Source organism: Nannobrachium achirus, assembly GCF_963921795.1.
Source record: "Nannobrachium achirus genome assembly, chromosome: 1".
NCBI classification, from domain to species: Eukaryota; Metazoa; Chordata; class Actinopteri; order Myctophiformes; family Myctophidae; genus Nannobrachium; species Nannobrachium achirus.
The window spans coordinates 23,846,215-23,869,651 of NC_137810.1; the positions used below are offsets into that span (position 1 = coordinate 23,846,215).

Below are 23,437 nucleotides of genomic sequence, written 5' to 3' on the forward strand. Positions count from 1 at the left end.
TATTCACGTTGCGACACAAGCATAAATCATTCGAAGATTATCCCAGTTTGCTAAAAGAAACAAACACTTGCGCAAACAAATAATTTTCGTAAGATAAATATCTCTGCTCCACCTTGATTTATTACATTCTGTTCTCCCTTCAACGGGTTGTTACTCTTTAGTCAAGTGAGTCAACTTGTGGGTCAAAGAGGACCCCAAATGATTTTGGAGGAGTCCCCAGGCCAGATGAAAGTGAAGTCATAATTAATTAACACCCTTTTAATAAAGAAAGAAACAGAAAAAGACCATTACTGCATCAACAAACTACTAAAAAAAACATTAGCCAATGTAAAATAATGTATGAAAGGGATCCCTAATTAAGGTTATGAGGGCAAGTAGGACATGAACTGTACTTGCCAGTCGGGCGCATATATATATACCTGTATATATATATATATATATATATATATATATATATATATTTATATTTATATATATATATAATGTTTTTTTCCCCCGGACCCGGACCTGTTTCAAAAAAATATTTGTGGACCTTCAAGATTTGTATTTGAGGACCCCTGGTGTATTGTATGACATCACGCCACATCATCGGCTGAGGACTGTGTGATGTCATCATATCTCCATATATGGAGACATAAGTTGATCATGCCCAAATATGGGCTGGTGAGGTCAGACTTAGTGTGATGCGTAGGTTATCTCCATATATGGAGATTCAATGAGTAACCATGGCAAACTGTCAACTGCCCGTATGTCTTGATAATTGGTAAAACAAACTTTTGGCCTATTTAGGGAGTCTTACTGGTGTTTATTTGCGCATGCATACTGTGCACAGCGCATAACCCAAACTCTGCACACACTGGGTGCTCATATACCTGGGCGGTCACCGTTATGAATTAGTTCCTAAATAATCGACAGTTTGTTCAAGTTTCAACAGTCAATCCAAAATAAAGGGGAAAGAGTCAGTCAGGTGTGTAGGTGTGTCCATGAAAGAAGTGGGGTGGAGGGCTTGGACTACTAGAGTCTGACCGATATATCGGTCTGGATTTAAATGTGTCCTGATTCTTTACCATTTTCAACCTTTCTGTCTCTATACTTTGGCCACGTGATTCATGGTGAAAATGTTAATAGTTTTCTAAATAATTCAAAAATTGCAGATCTACAAGCTCACAAAGCGTGGCAATTTCAAATCACTTTTCTAAGGAAATCTGTCATTGGTGATCTAGGACTCTCCAAAATAGGGATCGGACTCAAAATTATGGCATCGGTCAGACTATAGCATGGACAGTGTCCCAGTCCACTCCTTTCACTGGAGCCATTCCCCCTCTGGCCCCATAGCGTTTTGACAATCAGCCAGTGTGGCCCTCCACAAAAATCAATATCACCTGTGACCCGTGGCCCCAACTCAGTCCCTCAAAAACTAGGCCCCCTGCTGAGTCGGAGGTCTGGGGTGGGGGCTCTGTTTGTCATGCTAATGAGTTAGCCTGCCCTTAACGACCCAGACATCTGCTGGGCTGTGTGTGTGTGTCAAGCTCCACATTCAATTTGTTCCCTAGATACAAAAAGCAGATAAGACCCTTGAGGCCAGTAAGGAGTGTGTGTGTGTGTGTGTGTGTGTGTGTGTGTGTGTGTGTGTGTGTGTGTGTGTGTGTGTGTGTGTGTGTGTGTGTGTGTGCAGTTACTGAGGTTGTATGGGTGAAAGGGGGAGAAACCTTTATTATTTGCATGTAGAGCAATCATTACAACAATGAAGAAATGTACTACATAGAATAGAGGAGAGGCCACTTGAATGCATTGTGTTTGCAATGCATACAAAACAAAAACTCTTTTTGTACATCTACAGCATGTAATTTGGGCTGCAAAATGATCTCCGAAATTACATTTGAATATTGGTCTCCACTGTGTAGCATCGCTGTATGCAGTCAGCGCAAACGATGGAAACAGTAATCAAACGTTTTTCAGAGATGTCGCGAATTTCATGCTTATGCCTCATTCACACTACAGATATATTGTTGAACGTTTTGCTTGGTAATTCAATGTAATCTCAATGGAAACCAGCTTTAAAGGCTGGATTCCAAGGACAGCCGACATGCCCAGCCTTTAAAGCTGGTTTCCATTGAGATTACATTGAATTACCAAGCAAAACGTTCAACTATATATCTGTAGTGTGAATGAGGCATAAGTCTATTAATTATTATTCTGATTTGGAGCACCTCAGTGCGGCTGCAGAGTTACCAGTATCAGACAACGTCTTCAGATGTGGAAGGGGGTTGTCTCGGTAGTTTGGGCCGTTCAATCAAATAAACATGTTTACCTTATTGAACTGCGACCGATGCACCTTCTTATGCTACGCTACTGCCAGCTACTGCCTACAGTAGTTGTTTAGATCCTATATTTGAGAGGATACAAACCAGAGTCTAGTTTGTTTGTAGCGGGCTTGTGACACGAGACCGCAAGCGCTCTACTACACAGGCCAATAAGGGTCACACACAGTGAGTCAGCAGCACGCAGCTCTCATCCAATACAAAATATATTTTGTACACGGTTGCATTTTTTCCAATATTCAAGGAATATTTTATTTGATATTATTAATTTACCAGTTCTTATGTACATGCATCTACACAAACATATTATGTATAAGCAGCACAGCCATGTGTGAGTACATGTATCCATCCATACACAATCATGGATGCATGTAAGGCAAATGTGTATGTGTTTTTGCACATATGTGATGGATCATGCACGTGCACGTCGTCTACAAGATCAAATGCATACTGTGTGTGTAAACTGCGTGCCTGGATGTGTCTCTGGGTCTGTGCGAGTGTGTGTGAGTGTGCAGCAAAGCGACTGAGTAGGGGTGGGAGGGAGTTTGTTTAATGGGCGAGACAGGGGACCATGGGGATTAAGCTCCCCCCAGCTGGGGGCTTTAGAGGAAAGGCTGGGGGCTGTTCTGTTAATTCAAGTGGGCTTAATAATGCCCGTGCACCCTTTGCCCCCGACCCTCCCACAACCACATCAGATCTGGGAGGAAATGCATGATAAAGGGGGACAAACGGGAGAAGTGTGTGTGCATGTGCCAGACAGCATTTTGTGTGTGTGTGTGTGTGTGTGTGTGTGTGTGTGTGTGTGTGTGTGTGTGTGTGGAATGGATGCATGTGCGTATGTGTGTGTGTGTGTGTGTGTGTGTGTGTGTGTGTGTGTGTGTGTGTGTGTGTGTGTGCGCGCGCGCGTGTGTACAACCTGTGGCCATTGCTGTACTAGAGGCTAAGCAAGGGAGATTTGGCCTCCATTACATGTGATACACAACAGCTTTGGCATCAGGCCTTTTTGTCCTCCACTGCACTTTCACAGTTCACCCCATGCACAGATTTGTTGGAGATGCATTTGGAATAAACTTTCAACCTGTCAGCCCCATTATAGACGAGAATTGTCAATAAAATAGTGCTTAAGTGGTTAGGCAACACCCCCAAACATATGGCAAAAAAGGCTGCTTTCAAAATAAGTATTTCTTGATCTCTTGCACCAAATGAACATAACACAATAATGTACCCTTGAGAAAAGGAAAAAATATATATATACAATTCAAAACACTTTGCCGGTGGGACCTAATAATTTCCAGCTGGGAAAAATACCTGGAATGGCCATAATCATTAATAGTGGTGCTAATAATCGGCAGGGTTCTGAAAATTAAGTAATCAGTTGGAGTCCTCTCTGTCGACAGAGATTCTTTGATTAATTTCAAGCCAGGATCCGACACTTATGGAATGCCCGGGGCAGGTAAACAAATCACCTGCGGGCAAGTGAAACCATTGTACTATTGAGTGCAATGTTTTTCTCCTATCATCAGTTGCGGGCTGCCGTTGTCTGCATTTTCTGAACTTTTCTGCCAAAGGAGGGCTCAACTGCTCAAGACTGCCACCAAAAACATGCCAGCTAACATTTCACTGTATACAGGATGACCAGACGTCCCGATTTGCTGAGAACAGTCGCACGCATGACTGCCCACGCAATGAAGCGTGCCAACAAAAAAGCATGACATCTTTAACTGTTTCTCTCAGATTAGTGGCGTATTCACAGTGCAGAGAAAGAACTTTCTTGTTCACTGGACAATGTGGTTGGTTCATACCGAAAGCGCACCACTTTCACCATTTTACCAAGACATCCTACGATCCTATCCTACTATAAAATAAGGAAACCTCTATGTCTTTCCGTTTGTCCTTCTGAATACATTTTTCTCCTCAGAGGTTTGACCAATCGATGCACACAGGCATTGATATGAAGACAGTGACGATGGCCGCGTTTCATTTTCCTCATATTTAATCATTCACTCTGACTGCCAAGAATACTTAACCAAACCACTAACCACTGCCAGCTATCTTTAGTTTTTCCTTACCTTTTCAAGTAGTCACAGAATATTGTTCTATTTTTCAATTGATCGCCGATTGGACACGAGCAACGCTTTTTGTGCTTCTGTAAATTAAGAAAAAAATAAAGAAGAAAGGTGGATCGTTTGGGCTATGCAATCCATATAGTTAAGGATTTACTACGAGTTAAACGCATGGCCAAGGGCTATAGGCTCTGTCGTCGTGGTTAAAGTCCCTGGCTATATACTCTGTATCCGGAGGGTGGACCTATCTTTGGGATAGCATAGACAGACCTGGCTCGCAACTAAAAATATACAGTATTTTCTGGACTATAAGGCGCACCTGACTATAAGGCGCACTGTCAATGAATGGTCTATTTTCAAACTGTTTTCATATATAAGGCGCACCTGACTATAAGGCGCACATAATAGATGCTACCGTTGCGTTATGCATCCAACAGATGGAGCTGTGCTAAAGGGAATGTCAATGTCAATGAATGATCCATATATAAGGCGCACTGGACTATAAGGCGCACTGTAGTTTTTTGAGAAAATTAAAGGCTTTTAAGTGCGCCTTATAGTCCGGAAAATACGGTAATAAAGGAGTTTGTTTTAGGGGCAGTGTCCACAGAAAGCATTTTCTCTCCATAGCGCTCACACACAAACACACACACATGTCTGTAGTGACACGTGCGACATCATGTTATTAGAACAAATAGCTTAGCTCAAACAACGTAAACATGAACTTCTCATGGTTGTGGTAACGATTACACGTCAGGTCGTAAATGGCCCGGGTCAGACACAGCCAGCAGGATCAGAAGAGCAGAGTTCCTCTCCAAAAGCTAAACTATGTACTGTATATAGAGTGCATATCAAACATCTGATTATAGTTTGGGTGCACACAACTCCGGTATGGACTAGTTAGTTACAGTTTATTATGGAAGATGTCTTCCAAATGATGGGTTAGGTTAGTGCTTGGTACAATACACAGCCAAACCTTCCCAGCATGTACATTTAATTATAACTTATCAGGCGTCTCTTGAACCACAAAATCACAAATTAAAATATGTGTGTGTGTGTGTGTGTGTGTCTGTGTGTGTGTGTGTGTGTGTGGGGGGGGGGGGGGGGGTGGGGGGGGGGGGGAGACTGATGTGCTGTTGATTCAGGCAGCTCAAGGGATCCATCTCCATCATCATTGTGGCTGTCCCCATCTCTCCCTATCCTCCAGCTATCTTGGAGGGTTCTATCTATATGGCTGTCACATACTTCCCTCACCCCCCCACAAAGCCCCTGTGACAGCGGCAATAGCATTTGAAGAGAGGAGGAAAAGATGCAGAGATGTCATTATGGTTTTCTATGTTATGTGACCATCCATGGGTGGTCATCCGAAATGGTCCACAATTTATAGACGGTTATAAATTATAGTGATATTCATGTATGTTGAAAATGTATCTGAAAATGTTATACAATATGAAAACTTTATTTTCAAAAGAAAACCTAATTTCACATGCCTTGGTACATAGTAGCATTCTACAAAATTCTAACAAGATATATTTTATTGAACCTGCGGGGGAAATCTAGGGGCCAGAAATAGTACAGCAGTGAAAGTTACAGATACAGCCAAAGAAAATGTAATAACATCACAATAAAGACCCCTCTAACAAATATGAATAAAATAATGTACATACGTAATACACTCCATACAATCCTCCTGTCTGATGTAGAACATGAAAGGGAAAAGCAAGGTAAGCCTATTAGTTAAAGACAGCACAAACCACAGGTAACGTTATATATGTTACAATAGTCATTCATCATCACCGTAATGCTACCAAGTCACAGTCAATTACCGTTGCCCTATGCTTGCTTCGTTATACATTCTCATAGCAAATGGCACAAAGGACTGAAGAAGCCCCTCCAACCTCATCCTGGACTAGAGGAAAAAGTCCTTCCTACTGCTCCTCACTCGCTCTTCAATCTCCATGTGGAGGTTCAAGGAGTGGTACTGGCACTCAGAATTGGCTTATGGGGAGTGACGATGCACAAGAGTAAGCATGTTCGGTCCGCGTCTTGACTATGTGCTACAGTAAAATGCAGTGATGAGTTGCCTTATTTTACAGAAATATGCATTGTTCCTGTAAATTCTGACCATTTGATCAAATATACGTATATATATTATGCTTGAAACCACAATTACCAAAATCAGTCCGCCGTCTGTCTACATGCTGACATCACTTATACTAAACAGTGTCGCCACCATGGTAACAGCCGCATGCTGAAACAATGCCTGACATCACTGACTGACATCATGGAACACTATATGGGCATAAACTGGTGAAAACTGTCTACATGCTGACTTCATTGATATTAAACAGTGTCGCTAGACTCGCTACTAGCGAAAAAGTGACCAAATTTGGAGATGACTGACATCACTGACTGACATCACTAGTGCCCACATTTGGATAGGACATCACAGACTAGCCTGGACATGGAACACCATATATGGGCATAAAAGAGAGCCAGACAGACAGAGATAGGGACACAGACAGGGGAGGCTCTCTCCATTCCGACATGTCGCCACTCCGAAATTGACTTCTTATTGTCGGAGTGGCGACACTCCCATGGGGGTTCGGTTTAGGGTTAGGGTTAGTGTCGGAATGGAGACATGTCGGAAAGGAGACATGTCGGAGTGGAGAGATGCACTCCACAGACAGACAGACGGATAAAATGGTATTGCACAACTGGACGTCAATGGTGGTGACTATGCTGCCCAACGGGCACCGGTCTGGGTTCTCCAACATTACTTCTGAGACTCCTACATTCAATCCCTCATACTGTGCAGTGTGCACACCCCCGGGCACATGACAAGTTAATTATTTTGATTATTGTTTAAAAAACATATTCCTGATGAGTACTATAGTGCGTTGTTAAAATATATTACACAATATTAGTCAAGTCAATGTTGCTCTTATTTTGAAGTGACCCAAACGGAACTCAAAAACTTACTTTTGCACTACTTGACGAACATGATATGCAATATCCTATTGATGTTCACAGAACATCACTGATCGTTCATGTCATACAAATTGCTGCAGTAAATGGAAGGCTTTTGGTAAGCTGCTTGCTGTTAGGTCTTTTCAATGACAGGGAACAAATGACATGCCTAGCAATTAAGGTTCAACGAGGGGTGAGAAAGCAGGTAAGGAGATGTGGGCAACAGACGGAGCAATCACATTCGTGCACATATCTCTCTCTCACACACACACACACACACACACACACACACACACACACACACACACACACACACACACACACACACACACACACACACACACACACACACACACACACACACACACACACACACACACACACACACACACACACACACAAGAGTTAAATTGCTGTGAACTTTTTTCTATGCAAAGCGTAGGGAAACTTGATACAATGTATCATTATCAGGGTAAAAATAGCATGTGTCAATGCATTGCTATTCTGTTTAATGCGCCTTTCACTTTCTATACCCAAGACATGTTAACACGTTTTCGGCGTATGTGCCATTCTCGGCTAATCTAGGCGATCCTTGGCCATACTGGATTACTCAAAAGTATTTTTACTCAGGGGGACGTCGTCCGATGACATCATGACGCAACCGGAAGCATCGCTTTTTTAAAAAGTTTTGGAAGGGGCTTCCAAAAAAACTCTTCCAATGTTTGTCTATGGAGCGATCTCATCACAGCACTCAAGACAGGCCGATCTTCCTCACAGAGCATCGCACACACATAAGGATTTTTTCCTGCATTACTAAAAGATTCGTGCACGTGTGATTTTTCAAAGGTAGGGGGCAAAAACAACATTTTTGGGCATTGAATGTGTTATTGAGCTAAAGATGCAGGATGTGTACCCAACATCACTGAGGATGAGTTGAGAGAGGTGGTGGTCAGAGCATGATAAAGGCAAAGCCTCAGAGCGGACTGACTGCTTTTGGTTAAAGGCTAAACAAACTGCTGCAGCTCTAGCGTAGCAACGCGTTAAATCCATAATCCTCATTTTTAATCCTGTGTGTTGGGTCTTAATACTGCAATCAAGCAGCATAAGGGCACTCAATTGGATTAGATAAGTAACCTCCTGGCAGAAGTGGAGCGCCAGTGTTCTCTCACCTTGGGAAGGTGATGGAACACCAGCAAGTTAGGCACCAACCAATAGGAGCCGACTGCTTCAGGGGAAATTATATAGTAGCCGCAGGGGTCTACAGGAACATCCCCTAAAGCACATACATGGCACAGCACATTTGCTTCCATATAGAACGAGACATAAGCACAGAATAGAACTGTGCAGTAGAGGTGTAATACTAAAACAAAAGACACTCCTCATTGTAAATGCATTCAAATGGATACAATGGATACATTTTTAAGTGATCTGGTCTGCCCAAGTCCTCCAAGCCCATTAACACAGTGCATGGTGCATGCCCACAGTGGCAACCAACAGAAGCTACACAGACACAGCTTGTTAACTTGTATTTTGCATTACAAAACACCCACCTTTGGGCAAGCTCTAGTTTGTTACAAACAGACTTGACCTTCCAACAATGCCGTCACCTCTTTAATTCAACAACTGCCAGCTGCACCCTGTGCAGCACGCACCGTGTAGCTGTTTAGCCTCAGACATAGATATAGGCGCCACTATTCTTTTTCAGTTTACATATGCACACTGTTCTGAAGGTAATAGATTTGTCTTACTTGGTTGGTCTGTCTCTTCTGTATGGACAACTGAACTTAACACTAGACCGTAACTTAATCATAAATATGTCCAACGGGAGAGAACTTCTGGGAATCAAAAAGGTCCCCAGGTCTATGTGTCGAAGTATCCCCGAAGAAGACACTTAACCCCTAAGTAACTCATACCCGTGGGTCCACTGTTCCTAATAATTAGGAAGGGCTAAAGGCAGAGGACAGATTTCACGTGCAAATGCAGTGTGACAAAATTACACCCATTACGTTGTCAACTTTCTAAAGTGCTCAAGGTTTTGGATTTACTTAAAACACATGTACCATGATGAAAACACACAAAAGTATTAACTGGTTAACTGATTAATGGACTGATTAAGTCTTATTACAGTAGCTAGCAAACATGTTCAATAGTCTAATAGTGACCAGATTCATTCATTATTATATGTAGATGACATGGAATAGTCCAAGTGTAGACACTGTCTGAAAGGAGCTTGACCAGTGACAATGGGCACGTGTTCTCAAATCCCTTCTGTCCCTTAACAACCTCATCACCATTCACCAGGACCTCATCCAGACTTTGTTTACATTGGTTGGTGGACAGCAGGAAAATGACAGGACACCATTGGGTACTAAAGTAAGACAGAAGACAAACAGCTTGCTATATGTTCTGCACTAATAAAATTTGATCGAGAGGTTGAAGACTGATGGGTTGACCATGTGCTGAGTTAAAAATAGAAGAAAACAAAAATGACACTCAAAACTGGAAATCATTTTTAAATAAAAAAAATAATAATAAAAAGTAATTTAAACCATGTAAAATAATCAAGTTGTTCAATAATTCAGTAATTCAAAGATGGGGATTTACATTTTTGGATTATCTTTGGAATTGTTAAAAAATATGTATTTTGGTCTATCTGACATGATGACATACTACCTAATTTGTACATAACCAGATGTCAATGAAACATCTCTGACTGGTCCCTCCTAGCCTGTGTGAGAGAACACAGGTTGGCTGTGCCACAGCAGCAGCACGGTTCAGTGTAGCACAGACAGCCTGCTATACTGACTGACTGCCAAAGGGCAAAACATTCATGTCACACAAGACGGGCTCTAGCCTCAGCATACGACCCCCCGCCCCCTTCAGTGGCAAAGGAACTTGAGGTGGCTACAACATACAAATCGTTGCTAGGGAAAAGTAGAACAGTCTCTGGCAACATAAATGTCTTCTAACAATTGTGTTTACTTGTACTTTGACACTTATGATTCTGTTATTTGACATTAAAGAGGCAGGACTGCAGCCTGTGTCTACTTGGATGCATAAGTTATATAGGCTGAAACTCAAAACTATAGATTGGATTTGAGTTTTAGTTAGTTACTAACTAAAACTCACTGACTACTACTAAGTACTAAGTAGTAGTCAGCTTTGCTTGTTTGTCTACTGGCCAGCCTGGCCACTGGCATTTAGCTCAACAAGAGTGACATGGGTTTTATTTGAGCTCTGTTCCCTGGCTGGGAGAAAGTCAATTTCCTTTATTTGCAAAAAATAACTAAACAGGTTAAAGCGATTTGTTTCTTTGTAGGAGGACCAGGATCCATTGGAATATTTTAGTTCCGTCAAATACTTGAACCATTTCTGACAAGAAAAACACAATCTGTCAGTCAGTTTAGATGCCTGACCAATGGGCTGAAAGTCCTCCCTGGTGAATGCACGCACAGGACTGAGTTTCTGTTACCATGGAAACTTGAGATTAGGGGAATATGGGAAATGTAAAATGCATTTACCAATGACAAAAAGCACCCACTATACAGAGTGGTGTTCAATGTGTAAGGCTTTCATTGAAGACCATCAGACAGTAACAGTACCTGTCCTGTTCCATTCGGGGTTCCTTGATTGCTTTACAAGTACATTTGACTACAGTAAGTTTCCAAAGAAAAACAACAGAACCTAAGCTGACACCGAGGTGTAAAACATTTGGCAGCGATTAGATTTATTTGTTTGAGGATGGTATCGCCTATATAGTATTTTGACAGATTTAAATTCAAATCTAGGATTTCAGTCTAATCATGCAATCCATGGTGATGACTGTCCAGCTACCAAGCACCCTCCCTCTGCAGAACTTACCAGAACTACAGAACACCAGTTGTTGACAATAACTGAATTTAATTACATTACCGGTAGTTATACAGACCGTCATCATTGTTATGTCAGTGTATGAATTATTATAGGCACACTGTCACAAAAACAAGTTGCAAGCACAATAAGTAGACAGAACAAATCTGTGCTTTTCTTTTTTTTTACCCACATCATTTCTCAACTGAAAATCAAAATACACACTTACTGAATGTCTGGATTGTGGAAACATCATGTCAATCCCTTCTTTTGTTGTCCTTCCCAGTATCCGATGAATATTGAGAATCTAATTTAAAAAAAAATCTGGCCCTTGTTTTTTTTTCTCCCCTTCTTCCTTGTGCCTTGCGTTGGTCCTCTTTGTCCACAGCTAGCTGATGCAAGCTAGCCCAGACGAGCCACAAACACACGAGCTGACCAGCGATAGCAGGAAGGCTAGCGAACGTTAGCTAGCGACTCGCACCCAAAACAGAGGCGATATACACTTCTTTGCAGGCGTCTTGGACGCAAATCAAGTCGATGTGCGGATGATGCCACGCCACTCCGTCCCACTCAGTCCCGTATTTTAACACGTCAACTGTTAAAGCACCGCCGATGTTACTTGTTCCCTTGGTAGCTGTAGGCTAATTCTTCAAAAAGGTGTCACTCAAAAATGATTCATTACTGTTACGAAGCTCACCGCCTGCTGTAACGCACGAGCAGGAGCAACGCTGTTACGCTACGCAGTATGCTCGTTTTGTTCGCCGCGGTGGAACGTTTACTTTGACAGACCGCTGCAACTCCCTCCCTGGTGCTGGGGCGATTGGGCAAAACACCACAAAGAAAAAGAAGGGAGGAAAAAAAAACACAGGCTGATGATTCTCAACAACAAAAAAGAATACTAACAATGTCTCCGGATATGTTTAAGTTCAATCCCGTTTCTTCAAACATAAAATGTAATTTAAAAACAAAACGGTCCAAAAATCACCAATGCAATGTTATAGCCTGGAATGGACGAACTTGATATTGCAGTTGAATAGCTTCCCCTCATCTGGGTTGCAGAGAAATGGTGTGAATTTGATAGTGTGGTGGCAAACTGGGAAGTCATTCCAGGCTCAACGCCACATAACGCCCCACACAGAAATACATATGATGGATGGAGCACATCGCTGGGCAGATCTATGCCATGCAGTTCTATCTAAACAGACCACAAACAGCCTGAGCATCGAGCGCCCCCAGTGGATTAGTTGACAAATTTCACAGCAACCTGGGGTGGGTTGATATATATTTTTATGTCCAGGACCCCAGAATGATATGATTGTTACCCAAAACTACAATGTAAAATCATTAGGGTTATTTTAACTGAGATCATAAGAATCAGGGGACATCGCCATGCAGGCTTGTGGACATTTTTGTCAAAATTCCACTTTTGCAGACATACAAAATGAGTGGACACTAATATTAGCAGAAACACAGCCCTGAATGACCATAATGGGTCTCTAACTGACTGAGAGTGTAGAAATGGACCCGTGTCATAGTAAATCAGTGTCAAGACATATTCTAAAGAAATCCTGGAGACTTGACATTCAGTAACTGGGTTTTATCTCTTATGATCAAAATAAGGACATTATAATGGTATGTAAAAACAAAATCTAGTATTTGCTATGGACAAGGACAAGTCTAGCCACAGACACATTGATTACCCCTGGTATGAATGGAACCACAACATACCCCATTGGTTCCATTTCTACACTATGGAGGATTAGACACATAAGGTTCCATTACTCCATTTAGTTGAGTCCCTGGACCCACGCTGAGCAGCTGTACAACTATGATTTCCAAAGTTACATGTAAACCGTTCAAAGAATTCCCGAATGAAATTCTTTCAGACAGGAATGATGCAATGAATGATACAACGCAGAATATAGGAACAAATTTTATTCCAATTTAAAACAGATAATTCTTTTGAGAAGGCTATGAAAATCATTGGAGTTTGAATGAGGTTCAGGCAACAGTGGTTGAAATGAAACATATAAAAAGAGAAATATGGCTAAAACACTGTAAATCGATAACAATTAAGACCCTTTTTCAGGAGGGTGTTGAATGAATACAGTATCTCACTACCAACTCCCTCCCCAGCCCTGCAAACACATGCAATTATGACACTTCTTTAGAAACAGCAGTTCATCATCATCATTAAACTTAAATATAGAATAAACTGTCCTTTTTTTCATTATTTACTCACATACTTAGTGTTTGTTTTAAAAACTGGACCATGAAATTCAAAGGTCCCCTTTATGAGTTTTCACAACATTGGCACTTGTTAAGAGTCTGGCTCTACAAAGAAAGGGGACTGGCACACTCATTGTACATAATTTACATTTGGTATACTTGGGGGGAGAAGAAATATATACATTACTACACAAAGTTAATTAACCCCATCTGAAAAATAAACAAATCATATTGAGTGGTCCAAAATACAGGTGTTTGGGTAATGTGTCAGCCTTACAAAAGAATAGCAGATAGCTTTAATATCACTTTATCCATTCATCTCATCAAAATGGACCTCAAGCACAAGCAATAAACCATCAAATGTATACACACACACATCCAAAGAGTACCAACGAACGTGCTTTAACTAACATGTAAGTTGCATGAATGCAAGCAGTCCCATTGCTGTGGTGCAGTTTCAGTGCATCGACCCAGGAAGAGGAGAAGATTACACAGTCCGATCAAGTAAAGGAAAATAGAGAAGCCGGCACCCCAGAATACACCACACATATTCATCCATTGATAAACCCACCCAATATGAACTTTAGTACCTTCAGTTTTTAAGTGTTTAAATAAATACAGTAAAACTGAAGTTTAATGAACAAGCTTCATTTAGACCAAGGGAACCGTAATGCAATAGTGAGTTAGTGCATCTCATAATAAACAGTGATTCAGACCTGGGTCAAATTGGCATTTAAAATAGATTGATTGATTTGTCTGGAACACCGGAAACAATTGGATTGTCCTTAAAAGTAGAAACCAACTTTCACAGCAAGCACACTAAAGCAAACACCAAATAATTCAAAGGAATTAATAACGAAGCCAGGTCTGCTGTTAAATCTATGACATGACCCCATCACTTAATAGTGTATCTACCAAGCCATTACTCCTGTGCTGGTCGTTTAGTGTTAGACAAGGGATACACATAGACAGTTTGTGGTTAAAATTAGTTTCTGGAGTGCTGTGCCCAATAACAATCATTAAGTAGTTCTTTATAGATATGAGTTTTCTACCTTCACAACACCTCACATAAATCGATTGGAACATAAACATGGCAAAATGATTGCACCGTCAATGAAATAGACAGCAAGCCAGTTATTGAGGATCAGGACAAATCCATGTAGTGTATGCAGAACATACATCTTTGGCCCCACAACTTAAGATACTAAGATGTACACACAGGCCAAAAGAGGAGTGTGCTTTGGGAGATCACAAGCAGAACCCCGTTAATGCTGTGTTCATTACAAAAAACAAGCTGCCACATTGGCTAAGAATTGTAGTACCATTATAATCATATGATCTTTAAACTTGCCTTCAAGCTACTACTCCTGATAGAGAGCTTCTGATTTTTTATTTTATTAAACGAAAGGCCTTCAAATAATACATTAATTGTAATAAACACCACAAGAGCACATCTAAACAGGATTTCAAAGTCTGCTGACTTGTGGACTGTGGAATGAAATTATGTCTGCATGTTGTATGGAATTATATTGTTCTATTGGGTGTATGAAGTACCAGTCTGTCTTGTGTAACATTACACAAAAGGCCTTACAATGTTGCATGAAACACCAACTATTAACCCTTTCCTACTACAAACTGCAAACAAAATACCACAGCCAACGGAAATGGCTCATCATATAGACCAAGCATTACAACACCTCTCAATATTGTTTCAACTGTTGAAACTCATAGCCCAGAGGTGTAATACTTCCCACCCTCAATAAAAGATCTGTACAGTATGTTTACTTTATAATGGATGTAACTAGATCTTTTAGTAAGCCATTAGCTCATGGCACACAATGTATGACAACACAAAGGTACTGAAAATGTGACTGGGCACATGTGATTCAAACTGTAAATAATGCTCTGTCTGCCAACACAATAGTCATTGTAAACACGCGTTCCGCTAAAACTGAACCGACTTCAAGAAATATTGACAAGCAAGCCTGCCTTCAATAGCCTTTGGCACCACCAAGATAAGGTATGCAGATATGCAGAGTTTGTAAGCACCTATAAGAAACCCTCACACACCCCTTTTGTCCAATACTGGCAATGCTAGTATCAAACATGAACACACTACCAACAAAGAGATTATAAACTTCATATGTACAGACATAATGGACAATGTAGTAAAATCAAGCTGATCAGCACAGATCATGGGGAGCAAAATGGTTGCAGAGTGGTGACAACTTAGGACATAACGTTATACAACACCCTTGGGACCCCCGCCCTTGACATTTAGCTGTTCACCTTTAAATATGGATGAACAGGTGGACAAAGTGGACAAAGAAACAGCCAGAATTCCCCCCAGGAATGTTACAGGCATCTGCAAACTGCCGCACTCTTCTTTCACTTAACCTGTGATCGTGGCTCTCAACAATTTACCAACACACTCCCACAGACTTCTATTCCCTGATCTATAGACCCCTCAATTGCACCTATCACACTATGTTATCCATAGCGTCCTTTCATTCTATTAATGTTGCTAATAGTAGCCCTTGTAATGAAAAAGTTATGAAAACTCACCTGAATTACATAGTGAAGACAAAAAAAGCCATCTATTGACATTATTGTCAGTTCTATGGAACTATCAGGCAAAAGACAAGATATGGGTTTAGAACCAATAGCTAACGGATACAAATTACAAAACCGCAAGCATCGTAGTAAATATTTAACAACAGATTTGCTTTCTTGTTTTCATATTCCAATTTGCATAAAGCGTCGACCTGAAATGGAAACCATAGTTTCCATTTTCAAGCATTTCAGAGCAGAACTGCGACAACTGAATATATTAAGTATTATTAAAAAGATAGAACACTTGTCCATAAAATAGTCTTGATTTTCATTTACAGCAGTACAAAATCTCTTCCCATCTCCCAGCTGAAAATATTTCAAGCTAGGTCCAGGAAGAAATAGCCACTCATGTTATGAACATATAGGTCTGGTCCATAAATTAGACTAAAAAGTCTAAGTAATTATTAGATTTAATCAAATGCTGGCCAAATAATGTGGTGAAATAAAGCCAATCACAGACAGAAGCTATTCTGATGAAAACAAGCCTGTAACTTTAAGTTACCTGGCAGCATAACAACTTTTGTTTTAAAGAAATTGTAATAACTATTGCTCCATAGTATTGTTTTTGTCATCCTCATATTACGCAAACCTTTCTCAAATAAAAAAAGATCAAGGTGTGATTACAATCGTGATCAACTTGGGTGACTGCTCGAAAAGAAATACAAATGGCAAACCAGAGTTAAATTATGTTAGTGATTTAACATTTTCAAAATATCAACAAGATCTTATATTTAAACATGTTGGCCTCCAAGTGATCACCCACTTCCCAGAATGGATTTGCACATACAGTATGTGAACCATTTAAGGGATGAGCTGGAAACTGGCAACTTCTTAATATTTACAAACCAAAGTAGTAGTTTAAATTTGGCAAATCGATAAGAGAATTACAAGGACAAGAAATATTAAAAGAAACATGGAAATAGTGCTGCCATATATTCATACCTTTTGTTTCACCATATATAAAAATAAGAAATGAGGGAGCAGGAATATGGAAAGTAGTGTAAAACCCTCAGTGCTTCTGAGAGGTTTCATTCTTTTTAATTATCAATCACCCCTCATGAGCGAAACTTTTAAACCCCCAAGAGTGGTAGGAGAAATAACGTTGATGAATAAACATCATTGGAAACTTTTCTCTTCCCAGCCCTCACCATTTGTGAGCAGCATGAACACTTCATTTACATTCAACAGTGGACCGATTCTTTTTTCATGGGGCAGATGTATGCGAGGTGGAGGGTTACACGATCTGGAGCCCAGGATACAGAACCGGTGCTGCAGTTTTGGGAGAGAGCCCTTGCTCTACACTCATTCCACTGCCTACAATGCCCTACTCTACCCCCTTGAACACCAGCACCAATGGTAGTGAAAGCCCTTGCTACTTTACTAGTGATGGTAAGCAAAGCAAAGGTTTGAACTGATACTGGAGCCATGCAAGGAGCTTGTCAGACACACAGGCATTGTCACAGCTGCCCAAAGTAGATGATGTACCAACAGAGGGACAAGGCGAAACAGTGGCAAGGGAGGGCAGAAAGTGTGGTGTGTGTATGTGTGCTGGGGTCGAACCGATTGTAACTTTAGAGTAAATAGAGGGTATGCGCATGCATAAAGTGAATGGCAAATCGAGTGGCAAAGCGGGTTTAACGTTGTTTAATGCAATCAGGTAGGACTTTTCTGTTTGGACGTATGGGCTTTCAAGGCCAGAAAGTCGTTTTTTTGCCACTCAGTAGGCGTTTTCGGGTATGATGATGTCACGTGTATACCCTCTCTAGAGATCTTTAAAAATGGGTGAATCAAATGCAAAGGAGCCAACAGAGACGCAATTGGACTGATGAAACGCTACTCATCACAATCACCTGTTATAGGTTTGATGCATGTGTGTATGCAGGAGCACGATATCATATAAGTAGGGTCTGGTGCCCCCCCTTCATTCCTCCCTTTTGCTCCTTCAAACCAAGTTATATTCCTTGAGGTTGAGCTGAAGGATGGTGTCTTTGACAGCTGCAAAGACAAATCGGATGTTCTCCGTGTCAGTGGCACAGGTAAAGTGGGAGTAGATTATCTTGTCACTGTCTGGGTTCAGGTCCACAAACATCTTCAAGATGAACTCCCGTCCTGCTTGAGCATCACACTGGGGACCTGGGGACAAATACAGTAGTTACTTCAAAGCCATATGCATACCATTTAAGCCCTGTGCTGTTTGCAGTTTGACACTTTCACCACAAGATGCCACTCTACCACAGCAAATCCTTCTCATATTGAGGGTACATACAGTAAGTTACAGCATTAAAAAAATGAAAAATAAATGGGTATTTATTCAGAGTAGGACATACTTTTGGGTGCAAACTGCATTGGTCACTGTTTTCCAAATGTTAACCAGCCAATTATAATTGTTTTTTGAGTGAAAAATAACCACCAAAAACATGTTGTCAGAGTGGTTGGCACAGTATGGGAGGGAGATGTACCAGCTACAGGCTATATTTGCCATCATTTCCCTGGTGGCTTATGTTAAAATCCTACTGTATTTTACTGTTCAAATAAAACCAGATGGAAATAGTAATTATTTTAATCTATGTTAGTGCTGCAACCAAATGAGATGGTTTCCAATGTTCTAATGAAGAGAACAATTACCATCAAACTCTGGGAAGTAGTCGACCAGATGAGAGTACATGATCTTTTCCTCCAGTAGGTCCTTTTTGTTAAGGAAGAGGATGACAGAGGAGTTCTGGAACCAGGGATATGTGATGATGGTTCTGAACAAAGCCTTACTCTCCTCCATACGGTTCTGGAAGGACATAAAGAGATTAAAAACATAAAAGGCAGAGATTCTTCCTTGGTCTACTCTACTGGGAGCAGGGGTGAGATGACGGTAGGGCTGTCACAATTACAGTATCGTGATTATTTGACATAAACGCGATTATTTTACATAATCGTCATAATCGTTTCCATGTTGAAAGATCTTCATATATTTTTTTAAAAGTCAAAAGTAGTAGCCTAGTTCCAGACTCTGAATCGCTAGCCACACCCCTTTAAAAATGTTGTTTTGGCGATTCAGGGGTCTAGAAGTGCTCTCATTGAAGAGTCCTCCCTCGGTTGAAAATCCGTACGGCGAATCAGCGTCGTGAATCAGTGTCTTGTTGTGATCAGCGTGGGTGGGGGTTTCCCAGAACTCATGTGTGTTTCCAAGTACACCAGCGCTGCCGCCGTACCGTACCGCGCATCGCGTCGCGATAAAATGCGGTAAATTGCGGTAAAATGCGATCGTATCGATCTCGCTATGAAACACCAGTAGCAGGCATGTTATGTTGTGTTTGATTACTAGTTCGTAGTGCTCCTATTCTGACTGTTTCTTTGGTTAGCAAGTAGCACTAGCAAGCAACAGGCTAGCCACTAGCCAGCCACACTATGTCATGTGTTGGTCTGTGAACCAATCGCTGAAGACTGCCTCTTTTTGGCAACGCCCATCCCTGCAATCGCCTTGGGGGAAAGCACTTTCAGACTGAATAATGAAGTGAAACGAAATGTCAATTCAGGCTGAGTGTCAGGCTACAAAAGTAGTGGAAATAGCAGATCTACTGAGCTTGTAGATCGGCTATTTCCACTATCAATGTTCTTTTTTAAGTATAAAGTTGTCAAATATGTCAGTAATTTCTATGTGTTATTGTCATATCTACCATGTGCAACTTCAAAGCCTAAAAGCCAAACAGAAATGTAATTGTCAACGAGAAAACCACAATTGAATCACTAATCGCAATTATTTGAGTGACAATTAATCGTCATGTAAAATATCATAATCGTGACAGCCCTAGATGACGGTGGAACTGTGTGGAGCGCCGTTCCACTACCTTATAAGCTGCACGCACGCGCGGCGCGCCCCACATGCACATGCGTGCACGGCACACACGCCTTGTGACGGCGTGTCAACACTTCCATCCCCTTACTGGCTGCTTTGCATAACAATTCTCGGGCATGCCTCACCTACATCCTCAGTTACACGGCCAATAGGACGTTGGCCTATTCTCTGCAGTGTTTACTGCCTGCCTGGTATCTACAATGCCGACCGCCGTGCCATGGGCACCACGTCCAAGCTAAGCTAGCGCTGAAAGCATAGGGAGTAGGGATTCAAAAGCTATGCCTACCCGCCAGACAAGTTGGGGTGATTATTTTAAGTACTTACTGTATGTGTTTGGGTGAGTCTATGTAAAGGTATTTTATATCAAACTAAAAGGAAAATTTAAGAATTGAAACTAAAATAAAAACAAATTAACAATGTAACAAAATAATAAGAAATATAATTACATAAAAAATGTTTTCCATCACGTGTGTTGAATACAGTATTTCAATATTTCACCGAGCGGCAGGCCGCGCACTTGACGTCATTAAAATAGAGTTCCACTAGCTAAAAGATCCACAGCACACCACTGACTGGGAGTGTGCATGCAAAGTTTCACTCTGATCGGTCCAATGTTGCTGGAGATTAGCTGCTCACTAATCTCTCAAGACATGAATCTGTCGGCGCTACTGCCTTAGACATGTAATGTTGTTCTGGAATATAAACAGGAGCACCCGGATGGAGCGGACTGAAAAGGAGAGGAGACAAATCCAAGTTCGAGTTTAACACAAAAAGCAAAAGAGGCGAAACAAGGGAAAGAAATATATCTTCTTTTTATTTCTATTTATTTTTTTACCAAATGGTATCCCAGATTGGCTGTTCACAGACAATAATCATTATGATGGTGACTGATGTCCTTGTCTGGTACTGTATGGTTATCTTTGAAGCTGAGCTTATATACAGCAGACACAGACACATGTTGGCAGCAGTCTCCTAGTTTATGACCCCTTGTTGTCATATGACCAAGTCAGAGAGAGGGGTTGTTGTTGTGAGAGGAGCTGAATACATGCACAGGCTGATTACATTAGCTGTAATTCCATCTACAGTCAGAGGGGCCAGAGCTGACGAACGAAACTTCTTGATAAATGGATTGGGGCCCTGTGTTGTGAGGGTATTATCAATAGTATCACCAATAACAATCATGGTGGGCTACTTATTGAAAGGCTATTTCCATTAATAGCCGTTTTGCGGGTGACTTTAGATTTGATCAATGCCGAGTATATGGGAAAGGAGGTGGCTCTGGAAAGCCATCATTTACTGTTGAGGTCTGCTGGAACTAAATAAATATCTTCTTCCTTCCTCCCCTACATTTCCCCCACTTGATAATCCCAATGTCATACACCCAACTCTCACCCACTGCTTTTCCCCATTAACATCCAAGTCAGTGTTCTATGTAGGCGCTTAAACCAGGTAAATGGCACCAGTTTGTTCATGGTTACTGTTAGAAAGAAAAAAAAAAGTTCAGATAAACAAAGTAGTTATGAGGAATTAATCAAATTACTCTAACTGTAATACAGTGTATTACAGCATGATGGCAAAATGAATGCCCAATAAAAAAAACTTAACTGAGTGTTACGTACTTAAAGGAGTAGTTCACCACTTTTCAACCTGTCTTCATATAATAGGTCCTCACTAATGTTCATGATAAAATATCACCATTTTTTTCTACTCAGTCCAAGTCTCCTAGGAGAGCTGTGGGAAGTTCAGAATCCATCGTCTTGTGACATCATCATTTTCCAAAAAAGAAATAATAAATATTTTTGAAAATAATATTTAGATTTTTATTATTGTGAGAACAATGGCGTCCACTTTAAAATTGCAACTTTTCAGGAGTAGAAAGCCTGCCGTTTCTATAAGATGGATTGGCAATCGATGATGTCACAAGACGATGGGTTTCTGACCTGCCCACAGCCCTCCTGAGAAAAAAAAAAGAAAAAAGAATATTTATTTACTATTTTTGAGTGAGGACCAATTATATGAACATAGGTTGAAAAGTGGTGGAGTGCCCCTTTAATCACAAACACCAAACCAAGACTCTGCACACAGAACTCTGCAAATCCATCCTCCGCACCCATAGAAAAACAACATACAATGCCTGCAGGGCAGAATTAGGACGATACCCAGACACACTCATCTTAAAAATAAAGAGAGCACTTAAATTCTACAACCATCTAAAAGAAAGCAACCCAGACACGCTCCATAACATAGCCCTCAACCATAGAGAAAACTTACAGGGAGGCCCTCTCAGTCAGCTGGCCCAGGGCCTCTGGGGCACAAATGCAAGCACAACTACAAGACCGAAAAACCCATTGGACTAAACCAGATTATTAAAAAAGAAGAAGAAAGCTACCTGACATATTGGAAAGAGACTACCCCAAACCAAAGCAAAATGGAATGCCATCTAGCACTAAAAAGATAATACACATTGTCAGAATACCTGAGCATGGTGAATGACCCAAAACTAAGGAAAGCCTTGACTAGGTACAGACTCGGCGATCACAGCCTTGCAACAGAGAAAGGCCGCCACAGACAGACCCCAACCCCGAGGGAAGACGGACTATGCACCCACTGCACACGAAATATGGTGGAAACAGAGCTACACTTGTAACTGTAGAAACAGTGAAAACTAAACATTCTTCAAAAAAAGAAAAGAAAAGCAAATAAATGGACGTGGAAATGTGCTGTTTTATTGCTCAGAACAGAGCACTGTAAAATGTGTAAATAAATTAACAATATTAATATTTGACTCATCAGAAGATTAGTGCAACAGACTTTTATAAGGGGTCCCTGCTTCATCTGTCTCAGCTATATTAATAATAGTTATAATATTTGACTCATCAGCACATTAGTGCAACGGACTTTTATTATTTACCTTCTATAAAGGGGTCCCTGCTTTATATTTGTTCGGCTGTCCAAGTAAAGTCCCAGGGAAATATGGGTCTCATGCTCAGTGTTGTTATATGAGCAGACGGCGTGTGACCTGTGTTTAGGGCAAGGGTGTGCCCTAGTGTTGGATGCGGGGATGTACAGGGGCTATTACAAGTGTATTTACTATTTCTAAGATGAGCGGGGTAAGTTGTACGAATGTACGCATGCGTGGAGTTGATATGCGCTCAGTTCTCCGTTGGTTCTTGGACATGTCAGTCGGTATGTAAAGTGCACGTGAAATTATTATAATAGTAAATATGTTCTTTATACTCTATTTATGTAAATATTGTCAGTTGATTGCTTATCCTGCGTTTGACATTATATTGTGTGTGTTTTCTTACTTCAACAGTAAAAATTACCTACCGCTTTTACCTACTGCTGCAATTGCAACAAAGAAAGATTGTTAGCATACGCCGAGCAGGCTGGTTGACCATTATAGAAAGTTTAGTCAGTGGTATGTTTGTACGTGTGTGAGTGTGACTTATAAACAACAAAGACAATTTTCGTTGTGGTCTGGTTTATTTTATGTTGTTGTTGTGCAAGGTTGAGTGATTGCAACTGTTTCGTCCATACCTTTCAGA

The 23,437-nt window shown here is 40.9% G+C and overlaps 2 protein-coding genes across 5 annotated transcripts in view; both read right to left on the bottom strand.

The window, feature by feature from the left end:
• The window catches only part of tle5 (TLE family member 5, transcriptional modulator), a 52,028-nt gene extending 39,790 nt beyond the window's left edge, over positions 1-12,238 (bottom strand). For 2 of the 3 annotated variants that reach the window (XM_080723101.1, XM_080723100.1), the window contains exons 1-2: positions 11,430-12,238; positions 6,049-6,075 (exon numbers count right to left, since the gene is read on the bottom strand). In XM_080723101.1, the coding sequence (XP_080579227.1) occupies positions 6,049-6,075; positions 11,430-11,456 (54 nt within the window). In that variant the 5' untranslated portion in view covers positions 11,457-12,238. The remainder of the gene's footprint in view (positions 1-6,048; positions 6,076-11,429) is intronic. The other variant, XM_080723102.1, reaches the window with a different exon arrangement.
• Positions 12,239-13,120: 882 nt separating this feature from the next.
• Positions 13,121-23,437, bottom strand: part of LOC308290647 (guanine nucleotide-binding protein subunit alpha-11) — a 47,279-nt gene continuing 36,962 nt past the window's right edge. For both annotated transcript variants that reach the window (XM_080732557.1, XM_080732558.1), the window contains exons 6-7: positions 18,668-18,821; positions 13,121-18,175 (exon numbers count right to left, since the gene is read on the bottom strand). In XM_080732557.1, the coding sequence (XP_080588683.1) occupies positions 17,985-18,175; positions 18,668-18,821 (345 nt within the window). In that variant the 3' untranslated portion in view covers positions 13,121-17,984. The remainder of the gene's footprint in view (positions 18,176-18,667; positions 18,822-23,437) is intronic.